This window comes from Tenrec ecaudatus, chromosome 3, assembly GCF_050624435.1.
Source record: "Tenrec ecaudatus isolate mTenEca1 chromosome 3, mTenEca1.hap1, whole genome shotgun sequence".
In the NCBI taxonomy this organism is placed as follows: domain Eukaryota; kingdom Metazoa; phylum Chordata; class Mammalia; order Afrosoricida; family Tenrecidae; genus Tenrec; species Tenrec ecaudatus.
In genome coordinates, this window is record NC_134532.1 from 96,200,874 (window position 1) to 96,223,219 (window position 22,346).

Sequence of the window (22,346 nt, forward strand, 5' to 3'; positions counted from 1 at the left end):
TTGGTTTCTATAGAAAGATTCAGATGAAAAAATCTGCAGAAATAATTTCAAGATGCTATTTTTATAAATGCTATAGAATTTTAAAAGCTGAATGTCGGTATCCAATTATAGAAAAGTGACTCCTCAAGGAAATTTTTACAATCTGAAGCAAGCATAAAAATCAACATAAGAAAGTACTTCACCAGTGTTAATCACTGCAGAATTCATGAGTAACATCACAGTACACCATGGCCTTAGGCCAAATAATAAAATGCCAAATGGAAAATGGCCCAGGTCCATGAATTGTAAATACTGTATCAAAAGAAAATAAAGGAAATCTTCCATGAGAGCAGTTAAAAATGTAGTTGTAGTACCAATTCCTGTGATGAATAAATCAGTTTAGAAATCCCGAAAGTAGAGAGTCACTATTTAAACACATTCTCTATTTGTAGTAACTTGACATTTAAATTCTTATTGTATGTATGCTCCTTTAGTTTCTAAACCTCTTAAAATCACTAAATTAATTCTGGTTGGTATAATTGGCTTACAGTTTGAAATTTTTACAAGGCGTTTGATGATTAGGCATCTACCTGGCCCATGGATCTCATAGTCAATAATTTAGATAAATACCACAAATAAATGCATTCCTATCAATGCACCTAAATTTTTTTTACCATAAACTATAAGTTTTTACTAATCCAGCATCATTTGTCAAAGTATTTACACTAAATTGGCATGTTCTGTCACAAAGCTTCTAAAGAAACCCAAAGTAAAAAGGTTTTCAATTTGAAAAGGTTTCAAAAATAATTCAATACCACCTTAGTAGCAAGACCTGAGGGATGTCCCCAAATTTCAATCTAAATTTACAAGACAATTATGTTCTGCAAGAAGTTAGAAAGTGTCTGCAACACTTAGCTTTTGCTAACTAAACACCCAATACTTATTGGTTTATAGAAACAGGCGTTTATTATTTCTCACAATTCTGAGGGCTAAGTGGTTTCTCTGGTCTGGGCTAGCCTCCATGGAGGTCTAGCACAGATTCACACATTTTCCATAAACCACACCAAGAGGTGCAGTCTTCTGATGAAACCAAAATCAAATTGGACCAACTGCCTCAGAGTTGCTTCTGAGTCCTAACAACCCAGTGCAGGGTTTCTGAGGTAGCAAATCTTCATGGGGAGGAGACAGCCTCATTATCCCTTGCAGAGTCCCTAATGTGCTCCAATCCCCAAACTCAGAATCCAAAGCGTATTACTGGACAGTCAAACTCTAGGGCTCAAGTCATTCCCCAAGGGACTACAACACATTGCCAATGCTTCATTTTAAGGGTGAATTTCTAGAAATATAATGCATACAAAGTAAAAGTGTTTTTTACTTCTGGAATGTCTTTCAAAGACCTGATTTAACCAAGTATGAACTGACTGCGTGATAAAACGGATTATTCACACTCCAAAAAGGAAGCTTCTCTTGTTCTTCTGGAGATTTGATTGAGAACTATGCAATATTGTTAAAGATGAGATGTATGTAAAAGAGTCCAAAGGATCATTAGATTTTTGTTGTTGCTCTAAAATTAACCTTGTTGATACTTTCTTTAATAATTAAACATGCATTGAGCATGCTGTTGTTATTAGGTGCCAACAAGGTGGCTCCAACCTACGTACATCAGAAGGAAACAATGCCAGGGTCAAGTGCCATCCTCATTATTGTTGCTATCGCTGAGCCCATCAATGGAGCCATTGTGTAAACCCATCTCCTTGAGGCCCTTCCTCTTTTTTTTGCCATCCCTCCCCTTTACCAAATATGATGTCTTTCCCCAGGGGCTGGTTTCTCCAGACTCTGTGTAGAGCCCAGCAATTGCACTCTTTGGTATTTATCACCACAGAAATGAAAACTTGTGTTTATTCATAAGTGGATGTTCATAGCAGCTGTATTCAGATAGCTGAAAACTACAAACACCTCAGATATCCTTTTAACAGTTGAATGGATAAAGCACTGTGATATATATACACCAAATATACTGACTGACACACCACCTGTCTGTCTGTCTGTGTGTTAGAATGGACTCAATGGCACCTAACATCAACTGATTCATGCAAATTGGACGAGTCTCCAGGGAATTAAGGGAAGAGAGAACAAAGTGATTGTGGTTTCAAAACGAGACAGATTCTTTAGGAACTTTAATTTTATTCAAATTTTCCCAATTTTACTGCACTCATTTGTGTGTATGTATTTTAAAAACATGAAAGATCCTTTTGTGGGTGGACTTTCACTGTCTTTACTGTAGTAGTGAGTACACACACCTACAAGTGATAAAACGGCTTGCTGTTGTTTGTTGTTAATTGTGGTCAAGTCAGGGCCACCACACAGAGACCATCTGCACAACAAAGGAACACTGCCGGTCCTGTGCCATCTCCCAGTCGTACCTATGCATGAGCCCATTGTTGCAGTCAAGACATCAGTCCATCTCCTTGAGGGCTTTCCTCGCCTCTGCGTGCAACCATTGCACTGAAACACACACACACACACACACACACTTGCTGTCAACTTGATTCCAACTTACAGCAAACCCGAACACTACAAACTAGAGCTGCGTGTTCCATAAGGTCCTCGTGACCTTTCAGAACAGTGGTGCTCTCTACCTTCCTCTTGTTGCGACGCTACAGTTCTTCATGTGGTGTTGACCCCTGAACCATAAAATGATTTTCGTTGCTACTTCATCACTGTCATTTTGCTACCGTTATAAATTGGGCAACCCCTGTGAAACGGTTGTTCAACCCCAAAGGGGCCACGATGCACTAGTTGAGAACCACTGTTTTAGAAGTAGATCATCAGTCTTTTTTCCCCACAAGGTGCCTTCAGCTATAAAAACATGAACGCCACTTAAGTTGATCCTGATTCACAGTAAGCCTGTAGATCTGAGTTGAACTTCCCCACAGGGTTTCCAAGACTATAAATTGGGCTGACACTGGAAGATTCAAATTGTTGCTCTTTCCTTTAGCAACCTAGTGCTTTAACTACTATGCCACCAGAGCTTCAAGTTGCTTCTGGGTGGGTTTAAACTGCCAGCCATTCAGTTAAGAGCTGAGGGCCTAACCATTTGCACCACTCAGGGACTCCTAAATATAAACATACATAAATGAGTATAAGTAAAACTGGGAAAATTAGAATAAAATAGACTGTATCAATATCAACATTTTTACAATATGATTCCTCAGCAAAGGATAAAGAATACACACGATCTCCCTGTATTACTCCTTACAACTGTATGTGCATCTGCTATTATTTCAATAAAATTTCAGTTAAAGGAATAAAAGAGTTTAACCTCAAAAGGCAATCCATATAGTCTCAATTTCTTTTGGAGTCTCAATGTGGCTAGTACAACTTACATTTGGGACATCAATTGCCACCTCTCTCATGGCACTGGGTCTGATATCATTCATTGCCTTCAAGAAATCATTCAGAGTAACCTTCACCAATCCAGACACTTTGCTGTCAGGGAAGTCAGGATGTTTGCTCAGGACTCTCCGCAAAGCACAGAGACCTACAAGGAAAAGAATAACATAATGATCTTCTATCCCACAAAAGCAAACTACCCACCCCCAAACAAAAATCATCATAAAGCCACAACTCACATGCAGATTATAATACTGCAAAGCTGTGTGCTTGCAATGGAGAGAAGAACGCATGGGACGCTTAAGGCAGAGTCCTAATGCATAGTTTGGGCAGTGAAAATATTAACATGCTTTTTGCTCCTGCCTTTTCATGAATACATTCAAACCAGAGTTAACATTTTGTAGCTGACTGACAAAAATGTGCTTTTGGAACTCAAGAGAAATTCAGATTTCAGAATTATGTGCACACACATGAACTCTGATATTGTAAAAAATGGAAGATATCCACAAGGTAAAGCCAGAGAGGGATCAGAGATCTAGGGTAAAGACTAACGACTGAGTTTAAGAAAATTCATCACTTGAAAGAAATTATAATTTAAAAATGAGAGAAATAACTAAAAGAGATGGAGGAGTATAACCAAAGTAATAAAATACTATAGAAGCCCATAATCATTGTCAACCAAGTTAAATTTACTAAAGGTAAAAAAAAAAACTAAAATGAGATTATGCTTGCTTAGAATGCTAAAGATACTCTTTGTTTTTGGGGTTGTTTTTTTTGCCATTTGCCTATAGCTTAAATTCAAACAGGACTGAATACACCAACAGCCTTCCATAGCACCAGATTCAGGCTTCTTGATCTGAGACAAGGCCCTCCAGTTTAGAAGCCAGTCAAGTCCCTGTGTGCTCTTCAGAGCCTTTTCAATGAGGTACTACATTTGTGTTCCGGTTTACAATGAAGTTCTACTTTGAAGAAGTCTAGTTTTGGAAATCTCTTAAAAATCTAGATTGTGCCGTTTTTAACCACTTTTATCTGAAATATTGTATAGTGGGCTTTTCCTAAATTAAAATATCTTTAAACTTTTTACTTGTTATATGTTTATAGAAATGTTTAAAGAAAAACAATAAGCACTGACTCAAGAAAGGCAGACATAATTGCTAATAACAGTGGGTTGGGTATCATTTATTACTAAAAGGAGGGGAGTTTTAATATAATCTACTATTTAAAAAAAGAATGAATAGTACAAATATACTAAAAAATTAGTATAATACTTTTCAGATAATTATCCGTGTGAGTCTAACACACATGTCTCTTGAGCTTACAGTTCACTATGGGGAGAAGCTATTAAAAAAGCAAAGTACAGGTATACATAACATACCTCTATTTTGTAGGGAAATTTTCTTAGTAAGTCCCCTCTTATCTAAAGAGTTGTGAGACTAATTTATGACTCTTATAAATACTCAATGGGTTTTTCGGCCTTCCAACATTTTGAAAGCACTTCTTCATATCTCTAAAACATTTGTGTTTATCTTGCGAAGAGAGTACTGAATACCTTTGTTCCACACTCTCTTTTAAAGGATGTATATATGAATATCATAGAGACAGAAACTCCCTCACAAGCAAAAGGCAGACATTCTTATTGTCCATTATGAAAGATTCAGATTCCTAAAATACAGAATTTCCTGCCTCTAACGCAGCCTTGGATAAGCTGGCTTAGGTGCACCCAGCCTTCTATGTGTTGCTCTGTAAAAATTAAGATTCATACATGTGTTGTGGATGCTGATACTCTGGTTACTTTTGCTTCTGTAATATTTTGTCATTTAATTCTGTCCCAGGAATATAATGTCTTCCCCAAGCACTCAAAAAAGTTATTCCTTCAAAGTAGTCTAAAATCTCCATCCACTTCATTGTTCTTCACATAAGAGGTTGTCTCACTGTCTAATAAACTTATTAGTAAAATGAGGCAATATCATAAGAAAAGAGTGCAGACTGCAGTAATATACAATTGTGTGGTATTAAAAGCCCCCTGGTATCCTGGAAGAATTTAAGCAGTTAGTGTAGTGGGTTAGACATTCAGCTGCTAACCATAAGGTCAGTAGTTCGAACCAGTTGGTCCACAGGAAAAAGATATGACTTCCTACTCCTGTAAAGATCTAAAGTATTGGAAAGTCACAGGGGCTGTTCTACTCTGTCCTAAAGGACATCTATGAGTAGGAATCAACTTCATAGCAGTGAGTTTCTGAAGATGTAACAGACATGGAAGTAATCAAAAGAACTGAATAAGCTGACTTCTTTCCTTATGTTCCAAATGACTAACATTTGTTAGCATTTCTAATTTGGACCAGTGCTGAAACAAGGGACATTCTCCAATAATTTTCATGCCATATTTATTATATTGGGTAACTCTGAACACTCAGTTTAATGATAAAAGTGGCCAAGTATTTTCATTTAAGGAAGGAGGTGGGACAATACAGCAGTATAAGAACAAATACACCCCCTCCCATTCCCCACTGTCTGACATAATTAGGTTCCAAAGACTAGACTGTAAGGTAAAGTCCAGCATTATTCAAAAAGGATGATTACAGTGGATCACAAACTGGATTATATCATTGCATAACTAACAAATTATATCATTACATAACTGTCACATCACACCATTATCAAATCCACTGTCATTGAGTTGACTCTGCTTCAGAATGACCCTGAAGGACAGTGTAGAACTGTCCTATAGGATTCCCAAGGCTGTTGATGAAAGCAAACGGTTACATCTTTTTCCGATGGAGTTCTGATGGATTCAGAAATATAGCCAATCTTCAGCCCATCCCCCCCACCCTGTTAGCTGAGTGCTTTCACTTCTGTGCCACCGTGACTCCTTTCATTATTACGTTACTGCCAAACCCCTGAAAACCACCACTCACCCAAGTGGCATATAGCCTCAATTATCAGCAGCCAGTGATGCTCTCACCTCACAATACACAAAACACTGGGTAGGCATTTCACTATTGTAAATGTGAAATGTCATAAACAATAATAAATGACAATAGATGAGTAATATAAATGTGTTTATAAAACCAAAAGTCTAAAGTATCTAATAAAAACTTTAAAACAAAATTTCCACAACAATGGGAAAATAGAAACAATTCACAAAGGAAGAGAGAAGAGGCATGTAAATAAAGAAATACGGAGTTTTTGAAAGCTAAGACATAAGAAGATACAAAGGTTCATTCTGTGATGAATACAGCATAGCTTAGCATCTCCAAATGCTAAACAAACATATATTTACCAAGGATGCACTCAATTCTAAAAATATTTTTGAAATATCTTTTTTAATTACAAGGCACACATAGAAAATTAGTCTTAAGCATTGAGTCTCTTCGATTTTCTTTTAAACCAAAAACATTAGCTTACTTCATTACTATCTCAGTCTCTAGACAGACATAAAAAAGTTAACTAACTCTAAAATAAACTTTAATGAAGACCAAAAAGGGGTCACTTACTATTTAATCTAGAGTTGAAAAACAAAAATTTTAAGATATTCAAACCAAGTAAAAGCAAGATTAAACAATATGATTCTTTCTGAAGTCCTATTAATATGGCAGTAAAAGAATTTTTTAAAGTATACATCCAAAATAACAAATAGAATAGAGACAGAAGCAACAAAATAGCAATAAAAATATAAGAAGCTGGAAAGCAGATGAGTAACTAGAAACTAGCATATAGCCAAGACAGGAAATCTGTTTCCCTAGAGTAAAGTAAAACAATAAAATCTGAAAGCAAACAGATGTAAGCTTTCTGCCCAAACCACCCCCAACCCCACACAGAAGTGGGTAGCCCCCCCCCAAAAAAAGGATGTTCAAAACTGGGCAGCAACAATGCTTGCGGAAAGAAGAGATAAATTAGGCCTTAAAACGGAGGCTTCGAAAGATGTCAGGGAACAGCCTAGATCTCCATCATTCTCCTCCCCAACATAATGGCATCAGGTAACTCTTCCATCCCCTACATCTGGAAGATGAATTTTCTACAGGAACACAAGGTAGTTTCTAGACAGGAAATACAATGTAAAGCCTTTTAAGGCCACCATAGGCAAATTAGGTGAGAAGCTATCTTCTAGTAAAGATACTGACAAAAGCTTTCCCAAGAAATAGCCTATACAAAAACGCCATAGGAGCCCACAGATCACAAGCCCTTTTATGTTTTAGAGCATCTAATCAAAGTTTAGGGTTCATCATGTTCAAATGAAAAAAAAAACACACTTAGGGATCTAAGGCAGGTTTCTAATAAGAAATGCTCACACGAAACAGAAAATGATATAAAGAAACAAACACAATAACAAGAGTGGCCAGCAAGATAATTTGGTTAATTTAAGAACTGCAAGGCATGGAATCTGTAGAAAAGCCATACTAGTTTGCTTCCCTTCTCTCACAGAAAGGAATCTGGTGGTATGGTGGGTAACACACTGGGCTGCTAACCACAAGGTCAGCAGTTGAATACCTCCAGCAGCTCCTGAGAATAAAGAGGAAGCTTTCTACTATCTCAAGACACCCCACAGGGTCTACTCTGGCCTAAATAGTCACTATGAGACTCAACAGCAGTGAGTGATTCCTTCAAAAAGCACTGGAACTGTGTTTTACAGAAAGTCAAAAAATGTCCAAGAAAGGCTTCTAACAGAGAACTGAGAGAAAAAGAAAAAGTGAACAGTAGCTTGAAGGTAAACAAGCGGCCATTTAGCTAGCTAAGAAGCAACAAAGCCCACATGGAGGCAGCACACCAGCCTGTGTGATCACGAGGTGCAGAAGGGATCAGTCATCAGGCATCAAAGAACAAAAAATCCTATCATTGTGTGCTCACTTCCCTGATACGTTTGCTGTAGACAAATGGGTGCATAAGCAAACATGGCGAAGAAAGCTGATGGTGCCCGGCTATCAAAAGATATAGTGTCTGGGGGCTTAAAGGCTTGAAGGTAAAGAAGTGGCCATATAGCTCAGAAGCAACAAAGCCCACATGGAAGAAGCACACCAGCCTGTGTGATCACGAGGTGTCGAAGAGAACAGGTATCAGGCATCATCAGAACAAAAAATTATATCATAGTGAATGAGGTGGGGGGAGTGTGGAGTGGAGACCCAAAGCCCATTTGTAGGGCACTGGACATCCCCTTGCAGAGGGGTCTCAGAGAGGAGATGAGCCAGTCAGGGTGTGATGTAGCAACGATGAAACATACAACTTTCTTCTAGTTCCTCCTCCCCCATTATCATGATCCCAATTCTACCTTACAAATATGGCTAGACCAGAGAATGGGGAGCCGATTACCCTGGGGGACAGACAACGGAAGAGTGGGTGAGGGGAGACGTCGGACAGGGCAAGATATGACAAAATAATAACTTATCAATTATCAAGGATTCATGAGGGAGGGGGTAGCGGGGAGGAAGGGAAAAATGAGGAGCTGATGCCAGGAGCTTAGGTAAAGAGGAAATGTTTTGAGAATGATGAGGGCAATGAATGTATAAATGTGCTTACAATTGATATATGTATGGATTGTGATAAGAGTTGTATGAGCCCTAATAAAACAATCAAATAAAATTTTTTTTAATTGAGCAGTGATTTAGGTAACTACAGAGCCCTTGTTGACATGCAAAAGAGAGGGAGAGGAGGAATTGTGACATGAGGACAATTAGTACATTAAAGTTATTCTGCCTACTTATGTTTTCCCCCCTTTCCATTAATTTCTGTTCTAATAAGTCACTGAATACCCCCGATACATTTCCTACTCCATTAAAAATTGAACACAGCTCATTATTTTTCAGTCTTTATTTTTAACAAAGAATTTAAGTTGTATATTTCCTTGTTTAGCACCATACCATAAATTCTAAGGTTTCCATCATTCTATTCTAAGATAGTTTAGTTTTTACATATTAAGATTTGGCTAATGAGTTACTTAATTTCAAAATAAAAAAGCTTTTTAATTTTTTTTATTTTATTACTTAAAATTTAAGGCAGCACAAAGTCTCCGTGGGATCAATTTTTTAAAATTGTTTTGTTTATTTAAGCTGATTTGCGGCACAAATAAATCCTACATAAATTTTAATTTATATTCTATAGTTCAGTTCCAATATTCCAAATATATATATATATCCAGTATATTTTTCTCATTGTGTTATGAATATCTTTTGTCCTCAATTCTTGACAGAAATGTGATAAACTCTCCATTAATATTTGCTCATGTCTTTCCTAGTAATTAAGGACTTTTTTGCTTTATCCATTAATATTTGCTCATGTCTTTCCTAGTAATTAAGGAGTTTTTTGCTTCATCTATTTCAAAATCACATTGTCAAGTACATAAGGTTTAGAACAGACATATATTTTTATAAATATGCAGTATCACCTTTATATCTAAATGTATTTGTGGTAAAGTTAATATAGCTATAGAGATAGTTAATCTACCATAAGCAGTACACCTGGTTGTTCGTTTTGCTTCAAAAGAGAACTGGTTAAGAAAATTTTCTGAAAATGATGATGGCAACATATGTACAAATGTGCTTGACACAATAGATGGATGGATGGATTGTGCTAAGAGTTGTACAAGCCTACAATAAAATGGTTTGAGACAGAGAAGGAGCGAGAGAGCGAGAGCGAGAGCGAGAGAGAGAGAGAGAGAGAGAGAGGAGGGAGGGAACTGGCTAAATGTGTGATGACTGTACAATGACTCATGTCTGTGGCCAGTGATTTCCATGGACAGTCAAGGACTTTGGAAGGTTCATGATTGAAAAATTGGTGACAAGGAAGTACAAAGAGTTATATAGGTAGACCTCTCTGAATGGGCAAAAATAAAGGGAAGATATTCATGTCTCATGGTCATCAAAGTGACCTCAGCAAAGGAGGATTTTAACAAGCAAATGACATGTTCTCATCCTCTCTCCCCAGTCAAAACTTGCTTGCTCACAAAGTGGCCATGGTGGCAGAATGAAGGTTATGTACAGGTTCAACAACAGGGACTACAATTCACTAAGGTCAACATGCCCACATCCACTACTGAGGATTCAATATGCAGGCAGCAGGGACCAACAATAAGTCCCCTATATGGCACCATTCTTCAGGTGATCACCAAGCAACCTTGTAGCAGTTTGCTTACATTAAACCACTTCCAAAATAGAAAGGGTAGCATTTGCTCTTATTGGGATATACAGTTATTTACAATGTTTCTGCCCAAACTACCATACCTAGATTTACAGAATCCAACATATCCCTCACAGTATTGCCTCAGAATTAGGGACTCATTTCACAGAAAACAAAGAGTGGCAATGGGCCCATTCTCATGGAATTAATTGGTCTAACATGACCTCGCTAGGAATAATGAAGTGTCGACTAAGTGGTGAGGTTGGAGCAAGAGGGGATCCAAGAATTAAGACAGGAAAAGGGTTGTCAACCCATTATCTCAAGTAACCCACTTGGCAAGATTGTATGCTTCCTGTCCATACATATTTGAACATTTCATCAGGAGGAATCAGTACTTAGAGAAGGTCATAATGCTTTGTAAAAGTACAGGGTTAGCTTAAGAGAACCACCATAATGGGATAGATTGATACACTAGCTGCAACTATGGTCTCTAATATGTTAACTGTGAAATGGTCCAAGACAAGATAGTGTTTCAATCTGCTGTACTTTGTGTCACTCACTATGATTAGAAATTGACTTGATAGCCTAAGGTGAACAACAGGAACACGAATGAGCAGTTATAGATTGCAAGGTCCTTTGGCATGGATACATACACAACAGCATCCTTGACCTCAAAGGACTCAATGTTAAAAACATTAAATAACAGATTTGAAATAAACCTAACAAACTTGCTACTTTATACCTAAGCAAGAAGACAAAGAACACTATAATGTGAGAAAAGGAAAAACAACAATATGGAAGGGTTTACTGATAGAAGAGTCAGTCCTTGGGGTCAGTCCAGTAACCATGACTTTCCCCAGTTCTACCTCGACTAGCACTTTTAAGCTTCAGAGAAAACCATCCGCAGCAGCACCTCTGCCACTGACCCATTCTTCTATCCCAGAAGTCCACAAGCAACAAGACTAAAGTAATGAATTCTACCTGGCATCAAGTTGTTTACACACACCCTCCAGGAGAGCACATGCTGAAAAATCAACATTGTGCTCCACAAAATCCTCAGAAAGCAAAACTGGCTCAGGGAGGAGTTTGTTAGTCCCTTAGTTCAGGGTAAGTTTAAAATAGTCTGCCTGCCTGGACAGCTTTTGGTTAAGGGAGGACCACTGAACAGAGAGCTGTTTCCCATTGTTTGCTATCATCTGTGAGTAATTAAAACTGCTTTCATTTGCCAACACTTGAGTATCTGGCATGTAGCTCCGACTTGATGGACATAGCACCCCCTGGAGTGGTGGAAACTACTAATAGTCTTATGATTCTTAGAATTTTGAGCCAAACTTTATGTGCAACACAATGAATTTGTAAAAGCTATAAAAATGTAATAAGCTCGGAGATTGTATGAATCTAGTATCTACAGGGATACTCTATTTTGTACAGCAAATACTATTTTTGAAAACATGCTTAGCTGGAAAACAATTTATATGAAAAATGTTCCCTGTATTTCAGAGCTTACAAAAATTATGCAATTCCTATATCATATTAATGCAACCCAAATTCAATGGTTAGAGGTCAATCACTAGCTCAGAGGGTGAATTAAAAGTTTAGCCTCTGGTCCTCCTTATCTCACTTATTATATTTTCTCCAATTATTGTTTTCACCTTTAAAATTCTATAAATGTTCAGCTTAAACTAATGTGGGGGAGAAACATGAGGCCTTCTATTCTCATCGAAGAGTTACAGTCTCAGAAACCCAAAACAGGTTGCAGTGAGTCTGAATCACCTCAATGGCAGGGACTATGGTTTAGTTTTTGATAAGGTTAAATTACAGGACATCAATTAGTATTAATGAGACCATACTAGAGATTAAATGATTAAAAATGCACGTGCTTTCCTCATATCATGGATGATGCTGGAGGACATTTTGCTCAGTGAAAGAATGAGTTGCTGGGGCTGGAGGACATCAAGATTCTCACATAACATAATCCACAAAGGTAATATTCTACATCCTACTTTGTTGAATAGCAACTAGGGTCTCATAAGCAACTATTGATCTCTCCCTGACTCAAGGAAATAAGAATGAAGAAAACTGAAGATGTGTAGAAACGGTCCAATGGACTAATGGACCACAGGAACAGTCTCCATGGTCTGTGACCAGAAGAACTAGATAGTACCCAACTACCACTACCAACTACTCTAAAAGGAGTAAATATCAGGTCCTGGGTAGAATGTGAGCAAAGTATGGAACAAAATTCAAAACTGTAAAAAAGACAAGGCTTACTAGTCAGACAGAGACTAGTGGAACCACTGAAACAATGGCCCTTAGGCACTCTTCAGGTCTGGCAATGTACTCACTCCCAGGGCTCAGCTTTCTTCCAAAACAATAGACAAGTCTATTAGCAGTGCAAAAACATCACACACACACACACACACACTTACTTTAGAATTATCAACCATTTGTGATCAAAGGGCAGTATTTACCCAAGGACGAAGTTTAGAAGGATTAGGAAAGATGAAGGAATAGAACAGGAAACAGAAAAACTGTGGGGACTGTACTTAATGACATGAAAGAAATGTATTGAACTGCTATGTAAATCTTTACAGAAGCCACAATTTTAAAAAAATGTTTTTACAAACTAGAAGACAATTATAAAAACAAATAGGCACGTATATATCAAAAGTTACAGTGTTTAGAACACAAAACCAATGACATTTCCTTTTCTTGCTAAGTTTACAGCTAATTTTAAAAATGTAAACAAATAAAGCAATACTCATGTTCCTAATAAACATAGTTTTGAAACAAAAAATAGGTGGGAAGAATTAAACAATCAATGTGCCTTTCTGTTTTATTTTATTTTCCAATGCTCCAAGTTTGAAAATGAACTAAAACCAAGAAAAGGTAAAAGGCTGCAGGCAAACCAAATGTCAACACAGTCCTTCCAGTGTGTCACATGTTTCCCACATCCTAATACAGATAGCACCATTTTCTGGACAGTAGCCTCTTCTCTGGGTTTACTGCAAAACAAGCTCCTCCAGACTCGAACAAGTATCATTTTGCCCCAAGCTAATGCAACTCTACATTTTTATTTTGTGTATTTGCCTAATAATAATGGTGTTTTTAGGTTGCAAGTTCCTTCATAAAAATGAACAACAAATTTACATTCATCAGAGAAGTAATACTGTTTTAGAGTAACTAACCTGCCATACAGAAAAATGATTTATTTATTTATTTGAAGCAACATGAAACATGGGCATCTGGAGCTCAGATTTGAATTGTAAACATTGGACATACACGTTTTAACATACTCAGATTTTTCCATTTGAAAGCTAAAAGCATATATAATAACATCTAAATCTCTTTTTTGAAAACGTACTTCAGAGAAGCTGTTTTATCTAAAATCTCTACTCTCCCCCTTCAATCGGTATGAAGGATCCACAAAGTGAGTGGTATGACTTTGATACATCCCCTGGGGAGCTCCATTTCTCACAACTTATTTACTGAGACCAGACAAAATACCCTCTAAGAAGATATTCTTTTATCATTTTATTTATATTACAAATGATTAATGTAATATAATCAAGAGAGGTAAGTTTATTTGCACCCTGTAACACTTTCAAATGTTGCTTTTCAATGTAACGGGCACTATGAAAAGGCACACTGGTCCACACCCGATCATGGGCCAAAACATACAACACTACTGAGTGAATTTGGACATATCACATAATCTCTCACTTCTGAAATTACCAAACTATTCAATAATTTCTGAGACATCTAGCTTTAAAACATGAGAATTATTTATTCAGTCCCCTGCATTCTAGCTTTTCATTACATTTTTAATATCAAATTATTTACTTAGTGTATAGCACCCTTATTAAATTGCTAAGAATTTAAGAAACAAAAAAAATTTTGTTGAAGGCAATTGTGATTAGTCACGCTAGATGCCAAGAGTCAGAAGATCTATGTCTTGATGAACTAAGACATAGTAAGAGACTTCACTAGAAGAACCATTTTCCTCAATGGTCCCATAGTAAAAAATTAAGCATTTGGTAGCTCTATGGTCTTCCATACTGTTGTTCCTTAAGACGTTCTGTTCCAATTGTCCTTGTCTGCAAAATAAAAATCACCTTATAAGGCTACAAAATGTATCAATATATGCATGGAGTTTCAAATAGTGCCTAACAAATTGGATGTATTCAATAAGCATTAGTACTGGTGTCAGATGATTCTATGTCCATTTGGATTTTGATTAAAGTGTTTAAGGGTGGAGTCCAACATGTCAGTCAGGTCACAGCTTGATGCTGCCCTCCTTAGGAGGGTGGGTTTTCTATTAAGACAAAACTAGAGACTTCCCTCTCTTCCCAGGTGACTTCACCTTCTTGCTTGCTGGAATTCTGCCTCCAGACTGGCCCCATGTGGGTCACTCAAAACTGAAAGCTAGCAGAGCCCTGCATGTTTCCATCAACTTTGGATTCACACAGCTCTGCACCCCCTGTGATCATCCTGTCTGCATCACCTTTCTGTATCATCAGCCTGCATCTACCTGTGTCTGATGAGAGCCCTGGCTCACACTGGACTTCTGGACTGGGATGCCTTCTCTTGATATAAGATTATTTGTTAATATAAAGCTCTTTCTTAAATATATATGAGTGACACTGAATTAGTGTCTCTAGATAACCCAGTCTGACACAATTGGTACTATTTCTAATTACTTGCTCCGTGAAAAGCATCCCTTGTTTTGAATCACAACTGTCTTTGGGACCTCTTTCCAAAATCTCTAGCCCCTCCTTTTTCCGATGCCAAATCTTTTTCAACAGCCTAAATGGTGAATGGTGGTGCTCAAGATCCCTCTTCTCTATAGGCGGCATGATCGTTCACACAGACTCCCAGAAGCTTGACTATTATTACTAGTTACACTCTTACAATTATTTCCGTGAGGGCTACGATGACTATGCCCGTTGTCTGTCTTTGTCACTTAGTGGAGTGCCCAGCTCAAGCAACACATAACTGAACACCACTCACTTCTCTCAGTAATTTTATCCATTTCAATGGCTTCTATCACCATCAAATTGCTGACAACTTACAAGTTTGCATATCTAACTCAGACTTCTCACCTACCAAAGGTGCACTTCCTTTAAGCTAAACAATATAAATTGGGAAAGGGGTGTGTGTACAGGATAAAGGCATCGCAATACATTAGTCAAGATAGGCAATGATGATAGCTTGGATTATGGTAGTTGCAAAGAAAACAGTTTTAAAAATACAAAAACAAAGGTCAAATTCTGGATTTTATTTTAAACATAGAACTCACAGGATTTGACAAAAATTAAAGAAAAAGAGTGCTCAAGAATAAATCAGAAACAAATTGTATTTAGATAAACTGGTTTTATTTTTGTGACAGTTCTAATTAGAAAGAAAATCTTTCCTCAAGTTTCATACTTTTTATAGCCTTGGCAAAACAACCCAGAAAATGTTCCACTAGCAAAGTAAATGGTGTATGTCAATGGAGAGCTTAAACAGAATCACAAACTACCACCTGTTCTCTGAAACAAACCATCCCACTCGTTATTTCAAGTTAGCAGCAAAAAGACCCATAAAATACCTACTCAGCCCCTCCACCCCAAATTCATCTCTACAATCATAATATTTATACATTAGGGAAAATCCAACATCATAAATAAACATAACATTCTATCACTAAATTTCAGGATTAAAAAATAGAAAGGGAAAATCATTTGATACTGTGCTGATTACTCCTTATTTATCCAGCTACAAAAATGAATAGATATCCCCAGTAAAATACATCATTAAAGTGATAATTATGATACATGCACGAATTAAATTTGCACTGCTCACTCTTACTGTTGTTGTTTTCCACAAACTTATAGTGACTCTAATGTGGGTCAGGGTACTTAGGGCACAGTGACTGTGTATGTGTGGCATGACAGCCTTTAGGTTCAATATAAAATTCTGTCAGAGCAACGCATTCTAGCTAAGCCATATTTACTGTACTCTGTATATTCTTATTGGTGGGCAACACTTCTAATACCACTGATTTAGTGAACATAATTACTTAAACAAGGTAGAGGAATCTTCTTTATTTCCCTAATATAATTTGTACCTGGCTAACCAAAAATACTTCATAAAATAAGAGAAAAAGTACCCAAAATAAAATAACCTTAAATGGGAAGCTAAAAATAATAAGTAAAAGAAAAGAGAAAATGTTCTAAAATTGACTGTGTACAACAACTCTTCTTGATATGACTGAACTACTGAATTCCATGATATGTGGATTATGTACCAATAAAACAATCTTCAAAATGAAATAACCATCTGGTTTCCAAAATTTTCTGTATTTTGGTTTGTATTGTTTGTTTTTGTTTGTTCATATTAGAGTGTACCTCAGAGGTGTAATTGGAGGTTAGCCTCTTGAATTTTGATATATGCTTTCTATTTTGGGTCAACCCAGGATTGATGAACTTATAGGGACAGCAAGTAGAATAAGGGTTTAGGGTGAAGCAGGGCACAGTGGCGGGGCGGAGTAAAATGGAAGTGATACCAAGGAGTCCATGCAGAAAATGAATTTCTGGAAACTGAGTGTAGTAGCAATTATACAATTCTACTTGAAGTAACTGAACTATGGAATGATACATGTATTAAATCACAATTAATTTTTTTTAAATGATTGAGATGAAGATATGTTTTATCACAGATTTCCAGACAAAAGACAGGGCCATGTCTCAAAAGCTTTATGGCTGTGGCACTAACTCATTTGAAATACCAGGGCTACAAAATAATAAAAGAAATAACCTTCTGATGTAAAAATGCACAAACACAAAATACCGTATATTTTCAAGTATAAATTGAGTTTATCGATCTCACAAACAGAGAAACGTTATCAGTGATCTTGAAGACAATCAGGCAGACCTCAGCAAACAAGATAGACAACCAAACAAGATAATAAGCTAATGGGACACAGAGAGGACTGGGCAAATGACAACAGCATGTGTCACACTGTCCCCTTACTGGAGCAGATTGTGACAGAGGACATTTCTGGGGTCACATGGTGGGGAAGCAGCATGGTCTGAACCCCCCAAAATGGAGTGAATAAAGAAGGGCACATACCTAGATAAACAATCTGAAGGAGAAAACAATAAGGCTGACTGTTCGAGGGGACAAGAGAGAGGGGGAGCTGGATGAGGGGAAGGAAGTGGTGTTAACAAGCTCAGGGACAAGGGAACAACAAGTGGTCCAAAATCGGTGGCAAGGAGAGTATAGGAGGCCTGCTAGGGTTTGAGTAAGGGTAATGTAACCGAAAGGAAATGCTGAAACCCAAATGAATGCTGAGCATGATAGTGGAACAAGAGGAAATTAAAAGGATATAAAGGAAAGAACTAGGGAGTAAAGGGCATTTATAGAGGTCTAAATAAAGGCAGGTACATATGTAAATATATTTATCTACAAGGACGAGGAAACAAATCTATGTGCATATATTTATAGGTTTAATAACTAAGGTAGCAGATGCATATTGGGTCTCCACTCAAGTACTCCCTCAATGCAAGAACACTTTGTTCTATTAAACTGGCATTCCATGATGCTCACATTCCTGGCATGACAGCAAAATGGGTACATAAGCAAACGTGGTGAAGAAAGCTGAGGGTATCCAGCTATTAAAATACATAGCATCTAGGGTCTTAAAGGCTTGATAAACAAGCAGCCATCTTGCTGAGAAGCAACCAAGCCCACAAGGAAGCACATCAGCCTGTATGATCACGAGGTGTCAAAGAGATCAGGTTTCAGGTATAAAAGAAGGAAAAATCCTATTAATGTGTGCTCTCAGTCCTGACAAGTGACCATCTAGCTGAGAAGCAACCAAGCCTACAAGGAAAAAGCACACCAGCCTGTGTGATCACAAGGTGTCGAAGGAATCAGGTATCAAGCATCAGGAACAGAAATCACATCCTTGTGAATGGGGGGGGGGAGTGCAGAGTGCGGACCCAAAGGCCATTTGTGGACAACTGGACATGCCCTTACAGAAGGGTCTCAGGGAAAAGACGAGCCGGTCGGGAGGCAGCGTAGCAACAATAAAACATACAACTTTTCTCTAGTTCTTAAATGCTTCCTTCCTCCCCCCAACTATCATGATACCAATTCTATCTTACAAATACCAGCTGGACCAGAGGATGTACATTGGTACAGATGGGAACTGGAAATACAGGGAATACAGGACAGATGAACCCTTCAGGTCCAGTGGTGAGAGGGGTGATACCGGGTGGAGGGACAGTGGGGAAGAAAGGGGGAACAAATTACAAGGATCTGCATATAACCTCCTCTCTGGAGGTTAGTCAACGGAAAAGTGGAATGGGGAGGGAGGGGGTGAAATGAGGAGCTGATGCCAGGGGCTTATGTGGAGAGCAAATGTTTTGAGAATGATCAGGGTAACGAATGTACAAATATGCTTTACATAACTGATGTATACATGGATTGTGATAAGAGTTGTATGAGCCCCCAATTAAATGATTTAAAGGGGGGGGGAAGCTCCCAAATAGATGAATTATTAGTTGAAATGTTTTAACAAACTGATTTAAAACTCCCTTGATATCTGGAAATTAGCTCCTTGCCCATCCAACAAATCTGTGCCTATTCCCAAGAAAGAGCATGCAACAGAATGCAAAACGTATTGAACAATATAATCTAAATCCAAAGAAGGGAATAATATCAGCGCTTACATTGTGAGATTCTGGTTTGCGGAAGGCTATGGATCCAAGTGGACGCCCAAAATACATTTGCAGAATCTACACAGGGCTAACCATAATTGAGGGTTAGGAACAAACTAGTTATCAGATAGAGTATTGGAGAGATGAATATAGTAGATTAAGATGAAGACAGATAAAAGTTTCTATATCAAAGTTATGTGATAGCAATTAAATTCATTAAGGTGAGCAGTCTAAATTCTCCATTTAGGAAGGGGAACAATTAGTCTACTTCAAGGAACACAAATGTGAAACATTGCTTCTGTGTGGATTGTAGCCTTACCAACACTATTGGGCAGTTCTATTGAGCAAGTCTGTCCTATAGGAACGACATAATGGCAAAAAGCTTATCACAAAGGCAGTGCTTCAAGAGTTTCACATTTTTATGTTTTGTGCTGTTGTTTTACCAAGGCCAAAGTATTCGGTAGGAACATGCTGAAATGTTGTGTGATCAACAATGATACTCAAGATAACTTCTTAATGATGCAAAGCAAATACTTCCTTTTACTGTAAACAGAATGACTGAGTCTACTTCTTGAAGAAATCAAGCTCTATTTATATTCACTCTCCTGAAATGGCACCAGCAGCCTGAGAAGGCTAAGTTTATAATAAATCCCTATATTTGGAACATTGTTACTAAGCATCTTCTAACATTCAGCAGAGTTTACATAATTCATGTCTGCTACATAATCAACATTTCATGTTTTCCAAAATGTGCAGCATGCTTATTGAAGTTAATTTTAAAAATTATAGATTTTGAGAAAATTAATAAAAGGCTGTGCAACTAATTAATTAGAAAGGCATCCTAATCTCAGAGATAATACAAAAATGGACATTAAATGTCAGGACATGTCAAAGTCTAATGTGTAAACAGCTAGTCCACTTGAGATAAAACATTTCAAACTTCAGCTGCCCTTTGCTTAAAAAGGTGAGCCACAAACCATTAGACCTTCGGATGTCACCACACTTCACGCCAAAATCAATAAGAAAATGTAACATTTGAAAATAAGCTGCACACTCAATCTCCAATATTATACATATCTGCCCAAATTATGAGTTATCTCCAAATGTTGAAAGGTATACTACTATTTAAAAACACATCCATGCCATCAAATAATTTTCAACTCATAGAGAAACTATAAAAGTTTTTCTGAGACTATAGATCTTTATAAGAGCAGACAGCCTCATCTTTCCACCAGGAAGCCACTTGTCAGTTGATCTTGCAGTGACCAACCCAATGCTTATTCTACAGTGTCACCAGGGCTCTTTTGTAACTAGAATACTACAATAGAAAATCACGCTAGAATAACATCAGCTTAAAATAAGCTCAGTAGCCACATGAAAAGATATAGTATCACTCTTACAAACTACAGATTGTAAACTTTCTATTCTCTGGAAAAAATACATATGCAAACTAGGGGCATACTGTATAGATTTTGATCTATTTTATGGTAATGATCTTTACATTAAACAATCAGGTAGCACAGTACACTTTAGTGTCACAAAATTCTGACTCACTCCAGTTTATACTATGTGGGGCTTCAAAAACTTTGTGGAAAAATTCCTGTATCCATTTTTGAAGCCTCCTTGTAGTTCTAGATTCTGTGAATCACTTAGACAAAGCAACACTCTACCGCCAGAGGGCACTCCAGGAAAAAAGAAAACACTACCAAAGGTCGAGAAAAGAACTTCTACACTGCTTCACAAACCGTAAGTAATCAATTATTAAAGGAAAAATACATGCCTCTGGTTTGTTTTAGGGTACAAGAGACTTCAATCTCAAATATAATTTAAGAGCAACATTCATTAACTCTTTAAAAAGACAAACACAAAACAAAGACACAGACTTATCATCCAGATGAGGGAGGCAATCAGCAGCAGGTCTAAATAGCACCCAGAGTCCCAGGTAAGATGCTAGATAAACAGGGGATGGAGCAGTTTCATGATTGCTGGCAAAACAAAAACAAACTCACTGCCATTGAGTCAATGAAGACTCAAAGCAAATCTACATAATACAAAAGTGCTCCTGAGTGTTTCCAAAACTGCAACTCTTTATGAGAGTACAAAGCTTTTTCTTTCTCCTCCAGAGCAGCAGCAGTTCATAGTTCAATGTGCAAACCCACTCCATCGCCTGGGCTCCTACAATTAACTTTAGTGAGCTATATAGCATTATTTCTAAGAATATCTGACTTACTTACATCCAACTGAGAGAAATGGAAGGTGGAAAGTCAGGTGTGCAAAAATAGGTAATGGACAAGCATAGCCTTAGAGAGTAACTTGATTGTTTCATTTTCCTTTCTTTTTAGAAACCCAAACTTTGTGTTTTCCCTTTCCTTATTTTTTGTCTTCCTCTTTATAGTCAAGGAATCTCAAAGCTAGAAGAGCACTTATTGTATATACTGGAGTATAAGCTGAATTTTTCAGCACATTTTTAAAACTCTTATCAGAATCCATACGTACATCAATTGTGTAAAGCACATCTGTACATTCTTTGCCCTCATCATTTTCAAAGTATTTGCTCTCCACTTAAGCCCTTTGCATCAAGTCCTCTTTTTTCTGCTCCCTCCCCGCTTGCTCCTCCCTCATGAGCCCTTGAAAATTTATGAATTATTAGAATGTCTCTCTTCACCCTCTTTTCTTTTGTCTGTCCCCGAGGGAGGAGGTCACATGTAGATCCTTGTAATCGGCTCCCTCTTTCCAACCCACTCTCCCTCTACCCTCTCAGTATCGCCACTCACACCCCTGGTCCTGAAGGTATCATCCGCCCTGGATTCCCTGTGCCTCCAGCTCCTATCTGCACCAGTGCACAACCTCTGCTCTATCCAGACTTGCAAGGTAGAATTCGGATCATGATAGTTGGGGGGGGGAGGTGGAAGAGAAGCATTTAGGAACTGGAGGAAAGCTGTATTCTTCATTGGTGCTACATTGCACCCTGACTGACTCATCTCCTCCACTAGACCCCTCTGCAAGGGGATCTCCAGTGGCTGACAAATGGGCTTTTAAAAAGAAGTTTTTGTGGTAAAATTAGGTGCCTTGGCTGATATTTGGGTCAGCTTATACTCGAGTATATACGGTACCTATTATCTACCACAGAGCTGGACAATGCTAAGACTCAGATAAAGAATT

The 22,346-nt window shown here is 37.7% G+C and overlaps 1 protein-coding gene across 2 annotated transcripts in view; it reads right to left on the reverse strand.

The window, feature by feature from the left end:
- AFG2A (AAA ATPase AFG2A) overlaps nt 1-22,346 on the reverse strand; it is a 325,370-nt gene that overhangs the window by 274,594 nt on the left and 28,430 nt on the right. For both annotated transcript variants that reach the window (XM_075543842.1, XM_075543841.1), the window contains exon 10: nt 3,366-3,520. In XM_075543842.1, coding sequence (XP_075399957.1) covers nt 3,366-3,520 — 155 coding nt within the window. The remainder of the gene's footprint in view (nt 1-3,365; nt 3,521-22,346) is intronic.